At 47.4% G+C, this 25,657-nt stretch overlaps 1 protein-coding gene and 1 long non-coding RNA gene across 4 annotated transcripts; one reads left to right on the forward strand and one right to left on the reverse strand.

Annotated features, from left to right (window-relative positions):
* Positions 1-5,477: 5,477 nt before the first annotated feature.
* On the reverse strand, positions 5,478-9,110 carry LOC123131384 (uncharacterized). Of its 2 annotated transcripts, none has more exons than XR_006464164.1 (4): positions 8,493-9,110; positions 8,123-8,297; positions 5,869-7,999; positions 5,478-5,589 (listed from the first exon to the last, which is right to left on the reverse strand). It is a non-coding gene; the product is annotated as an uncharacterized lncRNA (long non-coding RNA). The 2 variants fall into 2 exon arrangements; XR_006464166.1 differs by lacking the exon at positions 5,478-5,589 and having other exon boundaries at positions 5,596-6,443; positions 7,835-7,999; positions 8,493-9,106.
* A 2,661-nt stretch (positions 9,111-11,771) lies between these two features.
* LOC123131394 (NAD-capped RNA hydrolase DXO1) lies at positions 11,772-24,906 on the forward strand. Of its 2 annotated transcripts, XM_044551084.1 has the most exons (13): positions 11,773-12,249; positions 13,212-13,438; positions 13,520-13,585; positions 13,718-13,796; positions 14,364-14,443; positions 14,530-14,553; positions 18,144-18,265; positions 21,330-21,537; positions 21,619-21,672; positions 22,041-22,087; positions 23,648-23,732; positions 24,088-24,151; positions 24,280-24,906. In XM_044551084.1, the coding sequence occupies exons 1-13, from the start codon at positions 11,880-11,882 to the stop codon at positions 24,399-24,401; spliced, it is 1,548 nt and encodes a 515-aa protein (XP_044407019.1). In that variant the 5' UTR covers positions 11,773-11,879; the 3' UTR covers positions 24,402-24,906. The 2 variants fall into 2 exon arrangements, with proteins under 2 accessions (XP_044407024.1, XP_044407019.1); XM_044551089.1 differs by lacking the exon at positions 14,530-14,553 and having other exon boundaries at positions 11,772-12,249.
* Positions 24,907-25,657: the final 751 nt, after the last annotated feature.

The following is a 25,657-nucleotide window of genomic DNA, read 5'->3' on the forward strand; positions in this document are numbered from 1 at the left end:
TATAATTTTTGATTGTTCCATGCTATTATATTACCTATTTTGGATGTTTAATGGGGCTTTATTATACACTTTTATATTATTTTTGGGACTAACCTATTAACCGGAGGCCCAGTCCAAATTGTTGTTTTTTGCCTATTTCAGTGTTTTGCAAAAAAGAAATATCAAACGGAGTCCAAACGGAATGAAACCTTCGGGAGAGTTATTTTTGGAACAAATGCAATCCAGGAGACTTGGAGTGGACGTCAAGAAAGAAACGAGGCGGCCACGAGGCAGGAGGGCGCGCCCAGGGGGGTAGACGCGTCCCCCACCCACGTGGGCCCCTCGTGGCTCCCCTGACCAACTACCTTCGCCTATATATACTCATATACCCTGTAAACATCCAGGAGCACCACGAAACCCTATTTCCACCGTCGCAACCTTCTGTACCTGTGAGATCCCATCTTGGGGCCTTTTCCGTGCTCCGCCGGAGGGGGAATCGATCATGGAGGGCTTCTACATCAACACCATAGCCTCTCTGTTGAAGTGTGAGTAGTTTACCACAGACCTTCGGGGCCATGCTTATTAGCTAGATGGCTTCTTCTCTCTCTTTGGATCTCAATACAAAGTTCTCCTCGATCTTCTTGGATATCTATTCAATGTAATTCTTTTTGCTGTGTGTTTGTCGAGATCCGATGAATTGTGGGTTTATCATCAAGATTATCTATGAACAATATTTGAATCTCCTCTGAATTCTTTTATGTATGATTTGTTATCTTTGCAAGTCTCTTCGAATTATCAGTTTGGTTTGGCCTACTAGATTGATCTTTCTTGCAATGGGAGAAGTGCTTAGCTTTGGGTTCAATCTTGTGGTGTCCTTTCCCAGTGACAGTAGGGGCGGCAAGGCACGTATTGTATTGTTGCCATCGAGGATAAAAAGATGGGGTTTATATCATATTGCTTGAGTTTATCCCTCTACATCATGTCATCTTGCTTAATGCGTTACTCTGTTCTTATGAACTTTAATACTCTAGATGCATGTTGGATACCGGTCGATGTGTGGAGTAATAGTAGTAGATGCAGAATCGTTTCGATCTACTTGTCGTGGACGTGATGCCTATATACATGATCATGCCTAGATATTCTCATAATTATGCACTTTTGTATCAATTGCTCGACAGTAATTTGTTTACCCACCGTAATACTTATGCTATCTTGAGAGAAGCCACTAGTGAAACATATGGCCCCCGGGTCTATTTTCCATCATATAAGTTTCCGATCTACTTTATTTTGCAATCTTTACTTTCCAATCTATATCATAAAAATACCAAAAAAAATTATCTTATTATCTCTATCAGATCTCACTTTTGCAAGTGGCCGTGAAGGGATTGACAACCCCTTTTATCGCGTTGGCTGCAAGGTTCTTATTTGTTTGTGTAGGTACGAGGGATTTGTGTGTAGCCTCCTACTGGATTGATACCTTGGTTCTAAAAAACTGAGGGAAATACTTATGCTACTTTGCTGCATCACCCTTTCCTCTTCAAGGGAAAAGCAACACATGCTCAAGAGGTAGCAGGAAGAACACCATAAGATCCAACTATAGTAACAAAGCTCGCGGTACATCAATATCATGCCAAATCAAGAACACGAGAGAGAGAGAGAGAGAGAGATCAAACACATAGCTACTGGTACATACCCTCAGCCCCGAGGGTGAACTACTCCCTCCGCGTCATGGTGGCCGCCAGGATGATAAAGATGGCCTCCGGTGATGATTTTCCTCTCCCGCAGGGTACCGGAATGGGGTCCCAAGAGGTTTTTCGTGGATACAGATGCTTGCGGCAGCGGAACTTTCAATCTAGGTTTCTTTCGAGAGGTTTTGAGATTTATAGGATTTTTTAGCGTTGGTTTCACGTCAGGGGGGTTCCCGAGGGACCCACAAGCCACGGGGCCGCCCTAGGGGGCGCCCTCCACCCTTGTGGCTGCCTCGGGAGTCGGGACTCCTTCGGCCCAACTCCGATGCTCCGTGGGCTTCTTCTGGTCCATAAAAAATCACCATAAACTTTCTGCTTGTTTGGACTCCATTTGATATTCCTTTTCTGTAAAACTCAAAAACAAGGGGAAAAACAAAAACTGGCATTGGGCTCTAGGTTAATAGGTTAGTCCCAAAAATAATATAAAATAGCATATAAATGCATATAAAACATCCCAAGTTGATAATATAATAGCATGGAACAATCAAAAATTATAGATACGTTGGAGACGTATCATGGCGGTGGCCATCGCGCCGCACGGAGGGCGGCAGCAACGAGTCCTGCTGCTCATGAGCAGCAGGGTCAGTGGCGGCGTTAGCTGCAGGAGAGGCAGAGCAGCGAGGAATACCGCGGCCCACAGGCGCCGTCTGGGGGACGCGAGCATCCCGGCGCTCGGTGCGGAATCGGGGTGCATCGGCCATGGGAGCGACGAAGCGAAGGTGAAGTGGAGACGTGGAAGGAGGATCTTGACACGCCCCTACCTGACGCGCCAAATGTCAGATCTAGGGCTCCGCAGACCCAAGAAGGTTCGGACTTTGGGGCATGTGCGAAGATCTCAACTAGCTCAAGTCCCAAGATCGCCACCCCACAGCCTAGCTACGCCGAGTTCGCACGAGCGGGGAAGAAGAAGAACACGACAGTTTACCCAGTCGGGCCACGTTGCGGTGTAAAACCGTACTCCTGCTTTGTGGTGGATTGGCCTCACGAGGAGGCTGAGGATGAACCAGTATAGTGGATGAGCTGCCTCGCGAGGGCTCTGGTGGTGAGGAAATCAATCCAGGGATGCCTCCTACGGTGGTGGATAACCTATATTTATAGTGGCCTTGGTCCTCTTCGCTCAAAACTTAGGTGGGAAGGGATCCCACAACACTCAGTTTGAAAGGGGACAAGAAGTACATCTAATCCTGATGAAAGGTGGTCTTCACCTGCAAAGCTTCTGGCCATGACACAACAGTGGGATCAGCGATGACATCCGTCCTGTCGAGCTCGTGGTCTTGGTCCTGTTGAACCGGAATGGAAACCTTTGGGGCCTTCCTCGGGAACCTTTGTCTGTCCTTGCTCCCTTAGCACCGAAAGGGGAAGTGTCTCCTCTGTGCCCGCTGGCGCCCGCCTGGCCATGGTCGTCATGGTTCACGTCATCACATCCTCGTGAGGCTGGGTACCTGCATAGAAATATCCGCTCCTCGGGAGGAAGGCTTGGAGAGCTGCTCCTCGGGAGATCTTGATGTTGTTCTCCTCGTAGGGCTGGAGGCCCTTGCGAGGGTCTTGGCTTGGAGGGTCTTGTAGTTGGGTCGTACCAGGACATCGAGGGAGCCACACCGTGGGCTACAGGCAGGTGGATCTGGGTACCCCCGATCCCGGAACACTGACAGATGCAGGCAAGAGTCGGTCTACTTTGTCACGGACATGATGCCTATATTCATGATCATTGCCTTAGATATCATCATAACTATGCGTTTTTCTATCAATTGCTCAACAATAATTTGTTTACCCACCGTATGCGTTCTTTCAAGAGAGAAGCCTTTAGTGAAAACTATGGCCCCGGGTCTATCTTTTATCATATTATTTTCAGATCTATAAACCAAAACCCCCAAAATACCTTGCTGCAATTTATTTACCTTTACTTTATTTGCACTTTTACTTATCTTTTATACCTATCTCTATCACATCTCATCCTTGCAAGTAACCGTGAAGTGATTGACAACCTCTTTATCGCGTTGGGTGAAAGTATTTGTTTGTTTGTATAGGTGCAACCATTGGTGACTTGTGTGTTCCTCCTACTGGATTGATACCTTGGTTCTCAACTGAGGGAAATACTTATCTCTACTTTGTTGCATCACCATTTCCCCTTCAAGGGAAAAACCAATTCAAGCTCAAGAAGTGGCAACCACGTCACCGATGATACATCTCTAACGTCCACATAGAGTTCATATACATGCGGCTAAAATCCGCCGGCGCCAACCGCAAGGACAAGAGACACCTTGACATGGCAAAGTTGGACACGAGGGACACAAAATCTCCAACAGCCGACCGTCGCCTCTACATCAATGACTATGCCCGAAGAAACCAGCGCCCAATGAATCGTCGAATGCGGGAGCAAACAACACCAGAAGCTAGTCGTCTCAGCCATACGTGGCCTTGTCGAAAGAACATGTGGTGCCCCCATGTTTGGTTTTGGTAATTGATGACAATCTCTATGGACTAATGGTTGCCTTGAGTTATATTTGAAGGGTTTGTCCATAGATATTGCTTGAAGACCATCTGTTGGTTTCACGGTTATTAGAAGAAGAATATGTGTTGACCAAGGTGCTATTCAAGGATTTATCCAAAGATTGGTCACGTGAGAGTTGAGCCTATTGCAAGCATGTCTTAAAGAAGAAGATTGTGCGAACATTCATGTTTACCTTCAAGACATCATCTTAATGAAGAGAGTTGGAAAGATTCAAGGTATGTTTCCGTGGTCGTCCAAGCAAAAGGAAGATATCATATATCCCATGGAGGATGATATCAAGTGGTGATCGTCATCAATATTGCGGTGTGCAAGTTCAAGTGGAGCATCATGGAGAGATCATGCTTGAAGCTTACCGTCCATTATGGTGGTAATTGGGAGACCGGGTTATAGGATTGATTGCCGTACTATCAAGGGGGGATCTCTCGTGAGTAGCTTGATCGTATCATTCGTAGAGAGCTCAAACCATTGCATCCTTGCATCATCTTTCTTGGTTCTTGTTTAGTGTTTCTCCTTGTGAGATTTGGAGCTTATGGTCATCTTCATGACAAGCTTGAGTTCATCGAAAACGGAGTTCACATGCATCTTCTATGATGATTTCGATGTTTGGTTTTTTGTCGGTTCTTCATTCATAGAGGTTTCACATCTCTATACATCTGGTATTTCTCTACTGCCTCTTCTTACTATAACCAGCACTACTGGAATCTGGCACTTTGCCATCTGCCATGGCAGATGGCAAAGGCATGATCGGCGGATGGCAAAGGCTTTGGCAGATGGCAAACAGTTTGTCTGAAACCCTGCCGGTAAAGGCTTCTTTGCCGTCTGCTGGCTGATGGCAAAGAGCTTGTGCCTTTGCCATCAGCTGGCAGATGGCAAAGCCTCTTAACAAGGTTAGCCCCGTTAGAAGGCTAACGGCATACTTTGCCGTCTGCCAGCAGATGACAAAGGCTGCATGATTTGCCGTCTGCCAGCAGATGGCAAAGAGCCCAAATAGGCCGGCCCAAATTTTACATGTAGATGACACGTGGCCTCTTTGCCATCTGCCAGCAGATGGCAAAGTGACTATATTGCCCCATTTAATTTTGATTTTTCTTATATCAGTTCCTTTTCACAAAAAATCAAACACAAATATATTTATATGACCAATATAGCATATTCAACACATATTACCAATAGTCATGAACACATATATATCCAACACATGTTACCAATAATAGCAAGTTTCATCCGTACATATACATAGTTTCATCAATATTACGCAGTTTCATCCATAGGTAGCAAGTTTCACAACGTCAAAACAAAAACTAAATACAAGCACTCCATCAACCCAAGCTTCCGTGATCTTAAGCAAATCTGTAAAATGGGAAAGAAGAAAATTAGAAGAAGAAGACTAGAAGAAGAAGATTATTATGATGCAGAAATATGCATGGATTGTCAAAACTTGCATTATCCTACTATCACTAGTACAACAAAGCTGCAGGTTGGCATAGTTCATGAACCATGTACATCATGACAAATACAATATCATCCAATGCTCGACTATGAACAAAATTGAACAATTACACCTCACAAAGGCAAAGCATAGAACCAACAAGCAAGTAGGAGGGGTATAAGAGGACTTGAGGAGCTCACTGGAGGGGGTTCTAGCCTAGGCCGAGCTTCATCACCATGGATGCGGCTAGGGGAATCAGACGAGTCTACCATCATAGGAGCAGCAGCACCACCACCGCCAAAACTGGAATGACCGGAGCGAATCACCATCATATGTGTACAACTACCAGTGTTGTAGTACTTGAGGAAGATGAATATAACACAGCTCACACACATAGGTACAAAGTAATAGAATACAGACAAGTTACTAAGTGGAGTAGTAGTAGAAGGGACCTAAGCTAGCACCCATGCCAAGAGACATACTACTAGTAAATTGTTGTTATGGGTGAGACAAGAGCACAAGTGGTGCTGCTAGAGAGGGAACTATGGGCACTCGGAATAAATTAACAGAGTATGCATGCATGGGAAAACTCAAGAGTAAAATTGGAAGTAAATTGAGCCATCTAAACAGTAAAAAAAATAGCACAAGCAAGAACAAAAGTTCAGCAAACAGCCGGATCCACTACGAACTGACTAGCAGTAAATCCTTCATGGCTAAAATATAATAACAGAGCAAAAGGATCGAGATGGCTCACGCATCACTCGCCATGAGCTACCTGGGGAAAACAATATGAGCCACAGTTAGCCAATTTTAGGATAACACTAGTAAGATGCCCGTGCGTTGCACGGAACAACAAGATGCATGTTGAGATTGACATGTGCGCGAGTAGGTCTCATGTCTAACAGTACTTATATCTTTATCTTACATCAGATGTGCAATCCTGCTCCCCAACAAAATTACATTTTTTTGGTTATGTGCAAAATTTCATGAAGAAAAAAATATTTGTGATGCTTTGCACAATATTAAACAAAATCGATGCTCCAAGAAGCTTTAAAAATGATCAATTTTTGTTTGTCCCGACCACCATTTTATGTTATTCCTTCACGAAATGGTATGCACATCTATAACACTCCAGCAAATTTGTAGCCAAAATAAATAAGTTTTTTGAATTTTATTATTATTATTCTAATTATACTATTCAACTATATGTATGTGATCTTAGGAAGTCCGTGTCACATCTTTCTTCTTCTACTTCTAATTAGAAATGCACACGTCCGACTCAAAAATAAATAAGAAATGCACACCAAAATTGATTGTACAGCTAACATGCTTTTCTTGGCACACATGACATTTTCGTGTATCAATACAAATTCAGACTCAAGTTGTAGTATGAATATAATCTGTAGCCTGAACATAATGTTTGTTTGGCTCCATGGGGCTCCTGACTATTCACCTCTTCACAGACTAATTCATAGGGTGGAAGGAACACCACAACTACTTCTGCACATACAGTTACAAGATTATAAGGCGTATATTATCTCTTTGCTATTATCAATGTCGAGATCGTGTTTGAGCAAAAAAACATACAGTATCTAAATGGTTACTCCTCAAGACCATTCACCACTCATGACAACAAAAGGTGAATGGAAGATTCAGAAATCAAGTAAGGCTTTTATGGCCGAGCAAACAGAATTAAGTTATGCAGCAGATGGCAGAGTATGCAGCAGACCGTTTAAAGCACAAAATAGGATGGATCGTAGCTTGCGTCATATTCTTTCTTCAGCATAACTTCAGGACCAATATATGCCGGAGTTCCAACAATTGAATGGTTCAGAATGATGAACCAATGAAAGTAGAATAGAAAACAACATGAGTTCAAATCATTTAGAAAATTAGTATCCATCCCAACATCTGTTTGTTACAAGACAGCAAGCATGGAAGACATGAATTTATGTGGTGTGTTGTGTGCAATATACGAAAAGTTAGAGGAAGCCCAAACATCGAGGAAAAAGTTTAGAATCCAAGATTCATGTCTCGTGCATACATTAATTAGAAAATTAGACCATGAAAATGTTTCCCCACAGCCGTACACCTACAACACTTGAAAATATTCTAATCAAGCATGTGCCACCATTTCACACCAGATATATGTTTTAATGCCCTTACCAATAGTCTGTGTATTAACGTGAAGTCGTGAACCCCTTCTATCCTCGCCACAAAGATTTTGTTTCTTTGATCTTGAGGAGGAAAATTAATTGAATCCCCCTTCTCCCTTTTCTACAACTGAAAATTAATTGAATCCCCCTTTGCAGATCCACAAACAATTCGTTCCTAAACATTTCACAAAACACATGTTTAGGGGACCACGATTTCAATCATGAACGGGTCTGATACACAACTGTACTCCAAAAATTGACAATTGTTTTGATCTGGTAGGAGAAACACATGACTTACAGGGGGGTGAGCATGGTTGGGATGGTCATAGTGGCTCGAGGTAGTTGACACCAGCGCGGCCGGGAACAAGCAGATCGCCCCGGAAAAACTCCTCCGCATCTGCAGTGCCCATGATGACTCATGGCGTTCGAGGCACGGAAGAAAGGGACTCATGTTGGAGGTTGAGAACCAGAGCCTGCATAAAATGGAATCAACCCATTAGCCACACACAGAAAACAAAGTACTTACTATATACTCCACTATCCTCCCCGTCTCCGATGACCTGCGTAGCCAGGTCTAGAAGGAGAGGTCGTTGGTAAAGCACGAAGCCAAATGTAATAACGCTATAGGGAGCAGTAGTAGTTAGCAAATTCAGCAGCAGCAAACACACCGATGCAGCCCAAGCTCGTCCTGTTCCAGATCGAGCACTCTCAACACTGCCTCCTCTTCCCAACACACCCCTTCTTCAACCACCAGACACAGCAGCAGCAGAGGATCTCGTCCTATGGCAGCCTCCGGTCCCGCGACTTCTTCTCCAGCTGCCTCGCCAGGCGAGGAGGGGCGGCTGCCTCACCTTGTGGGGCTCGGGCCCATGTCGGCGAGGGGCCTGCGGCCGGCAGGCTGGCGCAGCCCACCATGCGACCCTGGGTCACGTGCTGGAGGAGAGCCGACAGAGTCGAGCAGGGGGAACCCCTCACAAAAAAAGTCGAGCAGGGGGGGCGATGTGGCGGCGCCTGCTGTAGGAACATAGGACGTAGGCGGCGGCAATGGACTTGGCAGCGAGGTTGGGCTCTTGGTAGACTGGATCCAGAGCGAGGGTAAGTCCGGGAGGCAACGGAGGAGAGCAGTGACGCGAGATCCAGGCGGGGGAAGTCCGTTATGCCCTGAGTGCGGCCGCGGCGGCGGCGAGCGTGCGCGAGCTGGAGAGGATGGAGTGGCGGCGAGATTGCATCTGGGGCGGCGACAATGGAGTGGGATGGGATAGGGTTTGGGTGGTTGGGCTGCCCGGGGGGTGGGGGTTCTTTTTCTTTTTTCTCTTTTTTTTTTTGTTTACATAAATGGGATGGATGGATGGATGGATGGATGCCATGTCATCAATCCATGACACAAACATTTTAATCAATGAGAACAAAAATAACCTCACAGTTTTTTTTACCTGAAAAAAAATTACCCCATCTCTTTGCCATCTGCCAGCAGATGGCAAAGAGGTGGGGCTGGTACGCCGTTACACTCTTGACGACCACAGGATTTGCCAACCTCTTTGCCATCTGCTGGCAGATGACAAAGATTATTTGCCATCCACTAGCAGATGACAAAGAATTGGCTGATGGCAACCATGTTCTTTGTCGTCTGTCAGTTCTTTGCCATCTGATTTTTATAAGAAGATGGCAAAGACGTTCTTTGCCATCAGCTGACAGATGGCAAAGAGCTGGTTGATGGCAAATTCCTTGTTTCCAGTAGTGCAGGCTGTTTGGATAGTACTTGTCGTCATCTAGCCAACAAGCTTGAGTTTTCTCAATTCAGAGCTCATATGCAGAAGTTACGACAGTTCTGGTTTTCCTGCATCCTTCTATTTGCTTGGGCTATTTTGAAGCTCACTAGCGGTAATACCGCCCTGGGTAGTGGTAGTAGCGCTTGCGCGGTACTTCCACGGTTCCAGTGTCGCGGGAACTTCCGCTTATTCATGGGCTTCTGGATACTTTGTCATCTCAGCGGGAGTCGGGTGGTAGTAGAGCGCGGTAGTACCGCTTGCACGGTACTTCCGGCCTTCTACTACCGCTGGAACCTTCGCTTATATTTTTGCCTCCAGATACGTTTTCCCTCTGCGTGGAAGTAGAGCGACAGTACTGGGTGGTAGTACCGCTCCATGCAGTAGTACCGCGCTGCCCTACTCTACTACCGCGGTTTCACCTGTACACGCAACACCTAGCGGTAGTACCGCTGGTGGGAGCGGTAGTACCGCTCCGGCGGCACTACTGCCTCCTTGAGTTTCTCAGTTTACATGTTACGACTGAAACTACCGTGCCAACGGAAGTACCGCTCGCCCGAGCGGCACTACCGCTTGTGCACGGGCTGTGTGCATAACGGTTGGATTTTCCCTTCCTATAAAAGGGGGTCTTCTTCCCTAATGGTTTCAATCACTTGAGTTCGTGTTCTTTCCTCATTGTTGACCTTCTTCGAGCTTGCTATCTCTCAATCCCTCCAATGATTCTTGTTAGTTCTTGAGGGAAAAGAGAGAGGAGATCTAGATCCACATTTCCACCAATCACTCTCTCCCCTATGTGAGGGGACCCTCTTGGTTCTAGATCTTGGAGTTCTTCGTGTTCTCTTCTTCGTTCTTCCTCTCATTTTCCTCCATAACACTAGTTGTTGGGGTGGGATTTGGGAGAGAAGGACTTGGGCACTCCGTGTGCCCTTGCCATTCTATTTGGTGCATCGTTTTGAGTTTTCCACAGTGATACGTGGAGGTAAAAGTTGAGAAGCTTATTACTCTTGGGTGCTTGGTACCATAGAGCTTGTTCCTCTTGGGTGCTTGGGCGCGCTAGACGGTTGGTGGTGCTTTAGAGCTCAATCATTGTGGTGTAAAGCTCCGGGCAAGCGTTGGGGTCTTCAATTAGGTTGTGGAGATCGCTCCGAGCAATTTGGACGGGTTCTAGCGACCGCCCCCAAGGGTTGCCAAAGTGTACAGGTTTGGTGACCGCACCCAAGGGTTGCCAAAGTGTACGGGCTCGGTGACCGCCTCCAAGGGTTGCCAATTGTATGGGTTCGGTGACCGCCCTCAAGGGTCTCTTAGTGGAATCACGACATCTTGCATTGTGCGAGGGCGTGAGGAGATTACGGTGGCCCTAGTGGCTTCTTAGGGAGCATTGTGTCTCCACACCGCTTCAAATAGAGATTGGCATCCGCAAGGGTGTGAACTTCGGGATACATCGTCGTCTCCGCGTGCCTCGATTATCTCTTACCCGAGCTCTTTACTTATGCAGTTTATCTTGTGATAGCCATAGTGTTCTATGATATATATTTTGCTATCACCTAGCTATTTATCTTGCTTAGCATAAGTTGTTGGTGCACATATATGAGTCTAGTTGTTTTAGATTTTGCGCTTGACAAATTAAACGCTAGTTTTATTCCGGATTTGTTCAAGTCTAAACTGTAATTATCTTAAAATGCCTATTCACCCCCCCTCCAAGCGACATCCCACGATCTTTCACTTCCCGAAATGGTGAAGAAGTTCCAGCCATCTTATTCCACTACACCGCTGTCACCACCACATGCTGAAGAAACCTACCTTACTATTTACGCATCTAAGGCTCGGATCCGGGTTCCTCCACTTTCTCACCGCCGGAACAACGGCCGAAGAGCGAAGAAACTGCCGATCCGGCCGTCGGCGAAAACGAGGGACGAAGTCGCCTTCTTCTCCGCCTCCTAGGGGTTTCCTCATGCGGTTGGAGAAAGAGAGTGTTCACAACAGCCCACGTTTCAGATCCGACGGTCCACATCTATGTTTTCAGGTTTCCATAGGTTTTTACTACACGAGGCTTTCTCCAAAAAGAAAGAAAACATGGCTTTGGCTAGTGGTGTTCAAGCGGGGCGTCCCGATTCCGGCTACTGTTCCGGCCCCAAGTCGGTCTGGTGAACCCTATTCCAGTGCGTCCTACCGCCTCCGTGTCGATTCCCACTACAAACCCTCCCCCGACCAGAACAGAAGAAGAGAACCTTTCGTCTCGGCGGTCCCCCACTGACCCCCGACCCCGAACCCTCGCCGGCCCGCCCATCCATGGACTTCGCGGAGCAGGACGTCGACGTCTTCGGCGAGGAATACGACGGCGCCGAAGCCGAGGCCGAGGGCGGAGGCGGCGCCTCCTCCGGCTCCTCCTCCCCCTCCTCATCCTCCTCCTCCTCCGCCGCCGCCTCCTCCTCCTCCTCCAGCGCCGCCTCCAGCGGCCGCAGCAGCAGCCCCGCCGCCGGCGGCGGGGACGAGGACGGCGCTGACGACGGGGACGGCGGGGAGTACGACTCGTTCGACGTCGTGCCCGTCAGGCCCGCCGCCGGGTACGGGGACGACGAGGAGGAGGCTAGAGATTTGTTTGGCTCCGACAACGAGGAGTACGTCAAGACCCCCGCGCGTAGCAACTACCTAGTTCCAGGTCCGCCTCTCTACTGAATTAGCCGCTATAGATTCTTCTGGGCCAAGTTCGTCTCCTCAGTGTTTAGCGAGCAGAATTTCTTAGGAGATTGCTACATAACCCTATCCAGTTTCTGTGTGATTGGCTGGTTCTGTTGCTCGTGGGGCTCTGGGAGCTGCAGTGAGCGTTTGGTCTGTGGCAGAATTAACCTTCTCGCTTCAGTACACGATGAACTCTTCTTGCTGCAGACTTGTGTTCGAATCATTGTTCCAACTTTCAGCGGTGTATGTCAGAGCATAATGTTGGATTAAATTCTCTGCTAGCATCTTCTGGTTCTTGCTTGAATTTGTAGAGTCAGAGAGACTTGAGTTACAAAAGCATTAAGCAGAAGTACTGAAGAGAGTAGAAGAACGAACCATGAAACCATATATATAATTGGGTCACTGTGAGTTGGAAAGATACATTCGACTATCTTCATGTCCTTTTTGGGTTGAAACTAGACAAGTATACTAAAGAACGGCAATCTGTAAATAACTAAAATTCGAACTTAATTCTGCAGTAAATTACAACTAGGAATAAGGCTGAATCTAATCTCATTCTGTTTCCCAAACAAACTTGATCACAGTTTCTTCCACAATACCATCTCACTAGACTACGATAGATATAAGGGTTTAAAAATCAAACATAATGATCAGCACTGAAAATGTGACTGTATTTCCATGCTTTGTGCGTATCTAGCCTAAATCATGCTCATGCTTTGTGTGTATCTAACTGAAATCTGCGCACACTCAACCTATATATACTCCATTAGTGATACATAACGCCCATGCTTTTTGGCGGAGAATGTGACGACTGGATTGTTTCCCTTGCCTGGATACTCGATATTCTGGGGACTTGGTAGCTAGTGCTTTGAAAAGTCCAGTGTATCTAGGTTGGGAGATAAGGCATTAACACCCTCTTATATGTTCTGCCTCTCTTTGTAGTGCTGCCCCCGATACGGAACACCAACAATTTTTCTCGAGGAGGACGAGGTGGCAGGGGCCCACCTATTCTTCCAAGGCCAGGAGGCCATCCAGGAGGACGAAATAATTATGGCCACGGCGGGAGGTTTTCATATGGAAATGGGCGTAACGTTGAAGGTTTTGTTTCAGAAATGAAACTTAATAAGAGTGAAGAAACTTTATCTAGGAAAGCGGTTGCTTTTCAAGAGGTGCATAACAGTACCGTGTTCTTTTGATTTTCGTTTGATGTATTTGTTCTCTGAAGGGCTATCCTTTGTTACCTCATGCAGCCATGTGAGATCGCATGCTACAGCCGTGTTGAGGGTGGGGATGTATATTTTGATGATCGCAGCTTGGTAAGATCTCAGAGTTGTTGATTATCAATTTCATTATCTATGAGTGTGAACCTTTGATTTCTGAATACACGTTTTTTTTAAAGAAAGTTTGCCCTAAAATTTGGCTGTTGTACTAAACATCCATTTTTGTAGAGGCTTTTCAAACGTAATATTTGTGACTATGCTGGTGAAGATCTAAATAAAGGATTTGAAACGTTTATAGAGAAAAGAGGTACTTCCTTTCTGAAGTTATGTTTGTTGTTTCTACATTCTAGTTAATACTATCAACTCGATTGTTGTTATTGCCTGAAAATTGTTCCCTACAAACTCTGTTTCAGTTGTCACATAATAACCTACACACATTTATATGGAGATCTTGATAGCATGGGACCTTTCCCTTATTCTATATGGTAGAGTCAACTGTTTTGTATTGCAGGTGGGTCTTGAAACCTTAAGTGAACCACTTATAAGGCATCTACATAGATAAACTTTTTTCATAGTGAGTTTGCGCTATTGTACTATATTTCAGCTGAGGTATTGCATCTGTGTTTTTCGTAAGATTGGATAATTTTGTTTGCATATAAGGAAGGACCTGAAAGAAAATAAATCTTCAAGAATTAACAGACTAACTGTTTCCAATATACAATGGAAAGGAATGAAATTATTGAAGTTAATTCCGAAATTTATTTCTTGAACAGTAGGATCCATTAATAATTCAGTTATTTTGGAAATTTTTCTTCCTCTTGAATTCGTTTTTATCTGAGAGCATTCATTCGTGGTTAATGTGGTGTAATGCCAGATTTGGGTTCTCAAGGATTTGGCGATCTTCTTGCATGCATAAGAAATTCAAATCTACCTCTTCAGAATATACATTTTGTGGTAAAATGCATTATTGCCAACTTCATATTTGTTATTTTGGTATGCTATGCTTGGAATTTCTGATCATGTATATGCTCCTCTTGCAGACGTATCGCAACAACCTTAACAAGGTATGGTCCTCTCAGTGTAGACTATTTAAATCAACAACAACAACAACAACAACAACAAAGCCTTTAGTCCCAAACAAGTTGGGGTAGGCTAGAGGTGAAACCCATAAGATCTCGCAACCAACTCATGGCTCTGGCACATGGATAGCAAGCTTCCACGCACCCCTGTCCATAGCTAGCTCTTTGTCGATACTCCAATCCTTCAGGTCTCTCTTAACGGACTCCTCCCATGTCAAAATCGGTCGACCCCGCCCTCTCTTGACATTCTCCGCACGCTTTAGCCGTCCGCTATGCACTGGAGCTTCTGGAGGCCTGCGCTGAATATGCCCAAACCATCTCAAACGATGTTGGACAAGCTTCTCCTCAATTGGTGCTACCCCAACTCTATCTCGTATATCATCATTCCGGACTCGATCCTTCCTCGTGTGGCCACACATCCATCTCAACATACGCATCTCCGCCACACCTAACTGTTGAACATGTCGCCTTTTAGTCGGCCAACACTCCGCGCCATACAACATTGCGGGTCGAACCGCCGTCCTGTAGAACTTGCCTTTTAGCTTTTGTGGCACTCTCTTGTCACAGAGAATGCCAGAAGCTTGGCGCCACTTCATCCATCCGGCTTTGATTCGATGGTTCACATCTTCATCAATACCCCCATCCTCCTGCAACATTGACCCCAAATACCGAAAGGTGTCCTTCCGAGGTACCACCTGGCCATCAAGGCTAACCTCCTCCTCCTCACAGCTAGTAGTACTGAAACCGCACATCATGTACTCGGTTTTAGTTCTACTAAGCCTAAACCCTTTCGATTCCAAGGTTTGTCTCCATAACTCTAACTTCCTATTTACCCCCGTCCGACTATCGTCAACTAGCACCACATCATCCGCAAAGAGCATACACCATGGGATATCTCCTTGTATACCCCTTGTGACCTCATCCATCACCAATGCAAAAAGATAAGGGCTCAAAGCTGACCCCTGATGCAGTCCTATCTTAATCGGGAAGTCATCGGTGTCGACATCACTTGTTCGAACACTTGTCACAACATTATTGTACATGTCCTTGATGAGGGTAATGTACTTTGCTGGGACTTTGTGTTTCTCCAAGGCCCACCACATGACATTCCGCGGTATCTTATCATAGGCCTTCTCCAAGTCAATGAACACCATATGCAAGTCCTTCTTATGCTCCCTATATCTCTCCATAAGTTGTCGTACCAAGAAAATGGCTTCCATGGTCGACCTCCCAGGCATGAAACCAAACTGATTTTTGGTCACGCTTGTCATTCTTCTTAAGCGGTGCTCAATGACTCTCTCCCATAGCTTCATTGTATGGCTCATCAGCTTAATTCCACGGTAATTAGTACAACTCTGAACATCCCCCTTGTTCTTGAAGATTGGTACTAATATACTCCGTCTCCATTCTTCTGGCATCTTGTTTGCCCGAAAAATGAGGTTGAAAAGCTTGGTTAGCCATACTATCGCTATGTCCCCGAGACCTTTCCACACCTCAATGGGGATACAATCAGGGCCCATCGCCTTGCCTCCTTTCATCCTTTTTAAAGCCTCCTTCACCTCAGACTCCTGGATGCGCCGCACAAAACGCATGCTGGTCTCATCAAAGGAGTCATTCAGTTCAATGGTAGAACTCTCATTCTCCCCATTGAACAGCTTGTCGAAGTACTCCCGCCATCTATGCTTAATCTCTTCGTCCTTCACCAAGAGTTGGCCTGCTCCGTCCTTGATGCATTTGACTTGGCCAATATCCCTCGTCTTCCTCTCCCGGATCTTAGCCATCTTATAGATGTCCCTTTCACCTTCCTTCGTGCCTAACCGTTGGTAGAGGTCCTCATATGCCCGACCCCTTGCTTCACCAACAGCTCGCTTTGCGGCCTTCTTCGCCATCTTGTACTTCTCTATGTTGTCTGCACTCCTATCCAGGTATAGGCGTCTGAAGCAATCTTTCTTCTCTTTAAGCGCCTTCTGGACATCATCATTCCACCACCAGGTATCCTTATCTTCGCTTCTCCTTCCCCTGGACACTCCAAACTCCTCCGAGGCCACCTTACGAATGCAAGTCGCCATCTTCATCCACACATTGTCCGCATCCCCTCCTTCCTCCCAAGGGCCCTCCTTAAATACCCTCTCCTTGAACACCTGAGCTACCTCCCCCTTGAGCTTCCACCACTTCGTTCTAGCGACCTTGGCACGCTTATCCCGCTGGACACGAATCCGAAAGCGGAAGTCAGCAACCACCAGCTTATGCTGGGGTACAACACTCTCCCCAGGTATCACCTTACAGTCTAGGCACGCACGCCTATCTTCTCTTCTCGAGAGGATGAAATCAATCTGGCTAGAGTGTTGGCCACTACTAAAAGTCACCAGATGTGATTCTCTCTTTCTAAAGAGGGTGTTAGCTACAATCATGTTGTAGGCTAGAGCAAAGCTTAAGACATCTTCTCCTTCTTGATTCCTGATGCCATAGCCAAAGCCCCCATGCGCCCCTTCAAAACCTGTGTTAGATGTACCCACGTGGCCATTGAGGTCTCCTCCTATGAAGAGCTTCTCACCAATCGGTACACTCCTAACCATGTCTTCCAAGCCTTCCCAGAACTCCCTCTTGGTGTTCTCATTGTGGCCTACTTGCGGGGCATATGCGCTGATAACATTGAGAACCAAGTCCTCAGCTACCAGCTTGACCAGGATAATCCGGTCCCCACGTCTCCTGACGTCTACCACTCCATACTTGAGGCTCTTGTTGATCAAGATGCCTACGCCATTTCTGTTTGCAGCCGTCCCCGTGTACCACAGCTTGAAGCCGGTATCCTCCACCTCCTTCGCCTTCTGTCCTCTCCATTTGGTTTCTTGGACGCAAAGGATATCAACACCTCTCCTCACTGCTGCATCAACTAGCTCCCGAAGCTTCCCTGTCAGAGACCCTACGTTCCAGCTACCTAAGCGAATCCTCCTAGGCTCGGCTAGCTTCCTTACCCTTCGCACTCGTCGAGTCAAATGCGAAGACCCTTGCTCATTTTCCACTACATCCGGGCGCCGATGTAGCGCGCCACTAAGGATGCGACGACCCGATCCTCGCTCACTTGCCACCATATCCGGATCAAGATACGGCGCGCCACTTGGGGGGTGACGGCCCGGCCCTTGCCCATTTTCCACCACACCCGGGTTCCGATGTGGCGCGTCGCTGAGAGGGTTACGCCCCAACGAAAATCTTTTGGGTTTCATCTCCATAAGAGTGGCTGAGTTTTTACGTTGGCTTGCCAAGCCTATCACAACCCTCCTCCTTTACCCGGGCTTGGGACCGGCTATGTTGAGACAACATAGGCGGAGTTAGTGCAGACTATTTAAATCATAACATTTTTTTTCTTTTCCGTTGCTGTAACTTATGTTTTCCATGTACAAGAATCAGGTAGTTATCCTTACAGCTTACCATGTTTTTTGTATCTAGTTTAATTGAATGACAGATGCATATATATTTTGCAGGACACTGTAATAGAACTGTTTTTTTTTTGTGTAATTTCTTTTACTATGCTTGTATGCTGACAGAGTCTATGTGACTATTTGTAAAATCGTCAGATATTGGCCACGGCTTATCTAAAAGATCCATGGAAGATGGGTGTGCACAAAAGAAACGGTGTTGTATACCTTGATGTCCATAAGCTCCCTGAAAGACCACAGAGCGAGATTGAGCGCAGGAGGTGACTCTCCCTTCCCTCCCCCGCCCCCCCCCGGCGTTCTTGTTGACAATAGGAAGAGTTACAAAGGAAATAGTGTTATGGTAATCCTACCTACGCAGGGGGTATTTTGTTAAGTTTGAGTTTGATGTTTCATGGTGCTCTCTCTCTCTCTCTCTAGCATTAGGAAGATTGAGTTACAAAGAACATAGTCGGAATTTAGTATGCTGAATATGGTGATGCTTTGAGTTTGTAATTAATTCTTATAGGAATTGTGATAGCCCAAGGGTAATCTGGTAGGACTAGGGTTCCTACCGACTCGGTTCCTTAGGTTGTAGGGGCAGAACAGCGGAGGTCGGGGGCGAGCACGCGAGCTCCGGCGCGTCGGCGCCGTCGCGAGGGAGGAGAAGGGCGGCGGTGGTTAGGGCAGGAGAGGGCTAGGGTTTCCGGCTCCTCTGGAGCCGGGCAATAGGATAGATACATCTTTATTGCTTAATTCCGAAAAGAGTCTTACAACCTATATTTATAACCTAGATAACTTGCATAAGAATTAACCTAAGATAACTTGCATAAGAATTAACCTAAGATAACTTGTGGGCTAAGATGCCTGGTGGGCCTAGCTAAACCGGCCATAACACTTCTCCCCGCCTGCACAAACAACTCGTCCTCGAGCTGTAAGGTGGGGAAGCGCTTGCGGAACTCCTCGAGGCGATCAGCCAGCGTCAAGCACCTTCTCGACAGCTGGGGCGGCCAGGTCAGCAGCGACGGCGTCCTCCGGAATGTAGTCTGCAACCTCCAGGTAGAAGAGTCGCGAGCAGGCATGGCCGGGCGTGTAGGGCTCGTCGCAGTTGAAGCACAACCCTTTGCGGCGACGCTCGAGGAGCTCGGCTGGGGTGAGCCGGCGGAACGGGCGTCCCGCGGTCGCGGTGAGGGGTGCCGCAAAAGCCTGCGCAGGCCGACCCGACGCGGAATCCGGCCCGGGTAGCGACCCAACGGTCTGGAACGGTGAGTCCTGCTGGATGGCCACCGCGCGGCGCTCGAACGCGCGGGCGTAGTACATGGCCGACTGGAGATCCTGGGGTCCCCGAAGCTCAACGTCCACGCGGATGTGATCCGGAAGGCCACCGACAAAGAGGTCGGCCCGCTGCTGCGCCATCACACACGACGCATGGCATGCCAGAGCCTGGAAACGGTCGGCGTAGTCCCGCACCGTGGAGGTGAAGGGAAGGCGGCCGAGCTCCGCCAGGCGGCTCCCGCGAACCGAGGACCCAAAGCGGAGGAGGCAGAGCTCGCGGAAGCGCTCCCAAGGAGGCATGGCGCCCACGTCCTGCTCGAGAGCGTAGTACCATGTCTACGCGCCGCGGAGGTGATAAGAGGCGAGCCAGGTACGGTCCGAGGCGAGGGTGCGCTGCCCGCGAAAGAACTGGTCGCACTGGTTGAGCCAGTTGAGGGGGTCCTCCGTGCCGTCATACGTGGCGAAATCGAGCTTGGCGAACCGGGGCGGCTGCTGGTGTGGCGCGCCATGGCCCACTGCCTCGGCGGTGCGGAGGGCTGATGACGGAGCCCGGTCCATGGTGGGAAGGCCAGCGTAGTTCCTCGTGGCGCCTGACGCCTCGGGCTGCAACTGGGAACCCGACGGCGGCCGGGCCTCCGTATAAGCCGGTGGAGGGGACGTCCCGTGGAGCCAGCCTGGAAGTGGAGACGGTGACGACGGAAAGCGGACCTCCTGGATCGGAAGTCCGCTCGGCGTGGACCGACCCAGGCTAGGGCTGGGCGGGGGCGGTGGTGGCACCTGCACGGTGGCCGCAGGGAGGGACGGCGCGGCTGGGGACGGTGCGGTCCAGGCCGGCCACTGAGCTGGCGGCGCAGGTGGCGCCGCGAGTGCCGGCGTCGGCCACTGGGGCGCGGACGGGGTGGCCCAGGTCGGCCACTGCGGGCCCTGGGCGGCGGCTGGCGGCGCCGCGCCGCGAGTGTCGGCGTCGGCCACTGTGGCCAAGGCGGCGTCGAGGCCGCCGGAGGGGGAAGCGCCGGGTAGCCTCCGGTGATGGCCCCCGGCATTGAGTACCACGACAGCGCCTGCTGACCCGCGGCCATGGCTGGATGGAGTGGTGGAGGTGGCCCGTACGGACTTGCCAAGTAGAGGTGGATGCCCTGGACCGCGGCGACGAGGTCGTTGAGCACGCCGGCCATGACCTCCGGTGTGAACTGCTGCGGCTGAGGGGGAGGTGACGGTGGCGGCGTGTGTTGGACGGGGGCTGGTGGCCGCCCGTGGCGCGGTGCCAGGTGCCGGGAGGGTCGGCGCCGAGAGCGACGCTGTGGCGCCCGCCGAGAGCGAGGCCATGATGCCTGGCGCGGAAGCGGCGGCGGTGGAGGAGTTAGCGGCAGCGTCGGTGGTGGAGTTGACGGGCAGCGGCGGTGGTGGCGGCGGCGAAGACATGGTCGAAACCCGGGTACCTGATACCAAATTGGTAGGACTAGGGTTCCTACCGACTCGGTTCGTTAGGTTGTAGGGGCAGAACAGCGGAGGTCGGGGGCGAGCACGCGAGCTCCGGCGCGTCGGCGCCGTCGCGAGGGAGGAGAAGGGTGGCGGCGGTTAGGGCAGGAGAGGGCTAGGGTTTCCGGCTCCTCTGGAGCCGGGCAATAGGATAGATATATCTTTATTGCTTAATTTCGAAAAGAGTCTTACAGCCTATGTTTATAACCTAGATAACTTGCATAAGAATTAACCTAAGATAACTTGCATAAGAATTAACCTAAGATAACTTGTGGGCTAAGATGCCCGGTGGGCCTAGCTAAACCGGCCATAACATAATCTTTCCAATTTGAGTTGTTAATGCTGATTTAATTCTTTGACATTTTTCTGATCTGATATCATGTAATAAAATATAGTTTTTCTAAAATGTAAGTATCTCTGGGAAGCTTGGAAATGTGTGAAGGGCTGCATGTCATTCTCGTCATTTGCCTGTTTTATTAGCTGGTGCCTTCATGTTTGTAATCATATTCGGAATTGTCATCACTACAGCGGATGAATTTGTAGTGAATATCAATTTGATACCTTTTCTTCCTGGTGCCCATGCTTGATCCTCAGATGCTTTTGGGGCTATTCTTTTGAAAATCTTGCCACTGAGAACTCCATTGATGAAGACGGAAGCGGCATTGATGCAAATGTAGAGTATTGTTCTGTAATAAAGACGAAATTGGGCGCGCATCGCATTGTCATGGGTGCTGAGATGGACTGCTGTGATTCAACCGACGATGGTAGGCGGTTCTATGTGGAGTTAAAAACAAGCAGAGAGGTTGTTCTTCTTTTCCATGAGCTTTGAGTGTTCTGATGCCACATATATTCAATCTAGTCACCACTCTGAATTTTGTAACAGCTGGAGTATCATACGGTGGAAAAATTCGAGAGAGAGAAGTTACTTAGGTTTTGGGTAATTTCTTGTCCTCTTATTTTTTAGCTAATTGCATGACACCATTTTTTTTTATCATAACTATCATTTGCAACTTCTTATTCTGTTCTCTTCCACAGCGTGAAATTCTATATTGAAACTGTGCTCCATATGATCTTAGAAAAGTTCCTTCTATGAAGTTTCTTAGATTTTTAATTGACTCCCTTAAGTTCTGAGGATGATTTGTTTCTTATATGCGGGGACTGAGGATATATGCTAACAACTTTACATGGCGATCTTGTTATGATTCTCTCTGCGATCACAACTTCAGCTTCATAGTATTTTATCTTCAGAAGTCATATCTTCTATATAGCTTGAAACATTAACTTTTACTTTACTAAATATTACAGATTCAATCATTCCTTGCTGGCGTGTCGTATGTTGTTGTGGGATTCAGGTATTATTCAATCATCACGGCACTCTTTGTTAGTACTTCAAGCTTCCTGTCAGAGAATAAGTCCTAAGTCCTTAATATGAGATGGTTTTCAAGAGTCTTTATGGTTATCATATATGCAAGGATTATGGTATGGGTAATTGCTATACTATTGCTGTCAATTAGATACAGAAGGAAACCCATTTCGTGTATATTTCAAATTGCGATGCTTATCTGAATTCTTCGTTGGGTTCTCAGCCCCATACTCTCGATTTGAATGCACCATACATCAGAGCTTTAGTATGTACTCCCTCCGTTCCTAAATATAAGTCTTTGTAGAGATTCCACAATGAACTACATACGGATGTATATAGATGCATTTTAAGTGTGGATTTATTCATTTGGCTCCGTATGTAGTCCACCGAGTGGAATCTCTACAAAGACTTACATTTAGGAACGGAGGGAGTATCAAATTATCTATTATAACAGGCCTAATGATACATAACTTTTTTGAGTTCGTAGTTCCTTCAGTTTAATTTGTTTGACCACTTTTTAAGCATTTTGTTCAAACCTTTGTGCTTACTGTTAGTGGTATGAACATATCCCACCCAGTATGGTCTTCTGTTCTACACATTTAACACACTGCATGCTACATAACCTGTGGTTTTTGCTTAATAATGAGGCATTCAATCAGAAAGGCATTCAATTTTTTTTTTCGAGAAAACGCAGAAGACTTGCGTTTCATTGTATTGAAAAGAGGGGGTTTGTTAGAATCCTCCTAGGAGGCGAGTTACAGGGCAAATACCAGGGCATTAGTGAACATCCCAGGTTTGGGGCAGGATGACGCGGAGGCCAAGGGCCCCTGCTCTGGCCCAAAGAGCAGCCTCGGCCTTGATCGTGGCGATCAGGGAGGGTGACCGAAGGGCGGTCTCTCTTGAAAACGCAGCCATTGCGATGTTTCCAAATCATCATGGCACGAGCAGAGTGGCGGAGGCGAGGCCTTTGTGCATCGGCTTGGGCGTGTTTCGTTTAGCCAGGCGCCACCAGTCGTGAAGCGTGGCGTCGTTGTTGGGCGGCAGGCAAGGGAGGCGCAGCCACGAGAGGATCTCATGCCACACCTGACGAGCGAAGGGGCATCCCAGGAGTAGGTGGTGTAGTGTCTCTGGGGCCCGATCGCATAGCAGACAGCAGGGTGGGTGAGGCAGGTTACGGCGCGCGAGGCGGTTGGCAGTCCAGCAGCGGTCGAGGTTCGCAAGCCAGTGGAAGAAGCGCACCCGTGGTGGCGCCCAGCACTTCCAAGTAAGCCTCCAGGCCTGGCGATGGGTGGAACCGTGGAAGGTGGCGAGGTAGGCAGACTTGGCCGAGTATGCTCCATTCTCAGTCCACTTCCAGCGAAGGCTGTCCGGCGTGTCGCCAATCCTCTAACATTGGCTATATGGTTGATACAATTAGGAAGGGGAGTACGATTACCTTTTCTATCTGACTCTGTTCACTGTTGTTTGCGATGTGTAGATGGATTGGCTGTAATGTTCAAAATTGGTTTTAACTTGATCAAGTTACACTCCTCTCTTTTTGGCTTTGCAGGAATGATGCTGGTGTACTTATACGAACTGAGAGACTAAGAACTAAAGATATCACACAAAAAGTGAAAGCAAAGAGCTACTGGCAGGTATACCAAATTAATTCCGTGTTGTTTATTCACAACAGTGGAGTCTGATATGTAAAGGAAGAACATGAGTGTGAGTATAATATTAGAACTTAGAAGAGCATAATAACCTATATAAAAAAGTCGAATAACTGGTTTGTCTTACAAAATCTTAAATAATAGTGGAAAGGAGTGTACACTTACCATTACTCTGATGCCGCATTCGCCTTTTCTGTTTTGACACGTAGGATAATTGATAACTACCCTCTTTTGTAGGAGTACCAAATTACTTGCTATGCAACATATATGTGACTAGCTCAATTTTAATTAAATATATGGTTTTTAATTACTTTCTTGCACTTCCCACTGTAATATTCAGGGTGGTGTCTGCTTGGCCTTTGCTGACGAGGTTTTATGCTGGCTGTATGGCACTGTCAAAGAAAGTGAGAATTCCTTCACCACTCTACTATATGCATTCACCTTCCTCTCTAAAAAATATGCACTTGTTGCCATTCATAATCCTGAGTAGTTCTCTTCACGTGCGTGATATCGTTTGCCCCATCTCTTGTAGATGAAGACTACGTTCTGCAATTTGCACACCCGTTCCATCGATTGGAACTATTAAAAGCCCAATCTCCGTGCCCCGATGCAATAACTCTGCATGTGGAACAGCTCACCGGTGCAACAAACTAATCTGTTCCCAAGCAAAGCTTCGGCGCTGATGTTTCGCTAAACGGACAGTTTTGACGGACCTTACGTAGAAGCGTCGCGTCTTAGAATGGCTTGAGCTATAGTTCGAGGGGCTGATGCGGATGCATAAGAGACTGACAGGGTCATGCTATATGGTCGGTCGGTAACTGGGGGCAGCTATGGTCACGGTTTGCTCTTTGAGTGCCCAAAGAGATTTTGAAGCCATCGAACACTGTATTTCTTCTGTAATACCAAGTTATAAATTAGGGAAGTGCAGAGTTACACAGCCATTGTAACGGTTCATCGCTCAAGGCACCAACGATGTGTAACTTTTGCACCAATGATGATATTGAATTTTAGAGACGGACGCTGCCATGCCATAGTAACATGTGAAGAACACCCCTTGGAGTTATGTAATCTAGCGGTATATGCTAAGAGTTTATTTTCAGCTTATTATGGAGAACATCTGATACGGCATGGTTAGTCCATGCTTTTTTTTTTTACCCAAGAACCGGCCGGAGCACTGCATTTTCATTTTTATATTGAAAGCAGGGTTTATAAGTTTTTGTAGGGAAACTCATCAAAACCCATGAGACGTGGTTGTACCATGTTCTTGATCTGTTTTCTTAACGAATTTATTACTTTGTTTGTAACTTCAAATGTGTGTATCTAGCACATTTGCATCTTGTATTGTTAGATACTTATGACTAGACACATAAGACGTCTAACATGTTTAATGACTGTTGACTGTTTACAACCACCTCCCCATCAATTTCAAATGTTTGATGAGGGATCAATGTTGAAGATGGTCAATAAAAGAAGCAACTGAGGGAGTGGTAGAAAATAACATCATCGAGTCGCTCGAGAAATAGACGCTCCAAGAAGAAATCAGAAAGTGACGGTAGTTATAGACACCAGTGACATCTGGCTTTTCCTTTTGGGTCGGCAGCTCTGACCGGAAGACAAAGAACAAATAAGAGAAGCCGGTGTAGTAAGCAAACTCAATTAGATGCTCCAAATGACGTTGCTATACCACTACTATAAGTCTGCTTGAGTTGACAAAGTCTAAGATACACCACACAGCTTGCAATCGCCGAGTCCGCCCGTCGTTGTTTCGCACCTAATACCCCCCCGCCGCCCACACACACACCACCTTCACCAGCACCCAACTTTACCTGCTGATTCCAAAGAGCAAATCAATGGCAGACACAGTCTGCTCTGCCGTCGCCGGTGAGGCAGTGCAAAGATTATGTTTGCTT

The sequence above is a fragment of the Triticum aestivum genome, chromosome 1B (genome assembly GCF_018294505.1).
Source record: "Triticum aestivum cultivar Chinese Spring chromosome 1B, IWGSC CS RefSeq v2.1, whole genome shotgun sequence".
Lineage (NCBI taxonomy): Eukaryota > Viridiplantae > Streptophyta > Magnoliopsida > Poales > Poaceae > Triticum > Triticum aestivum.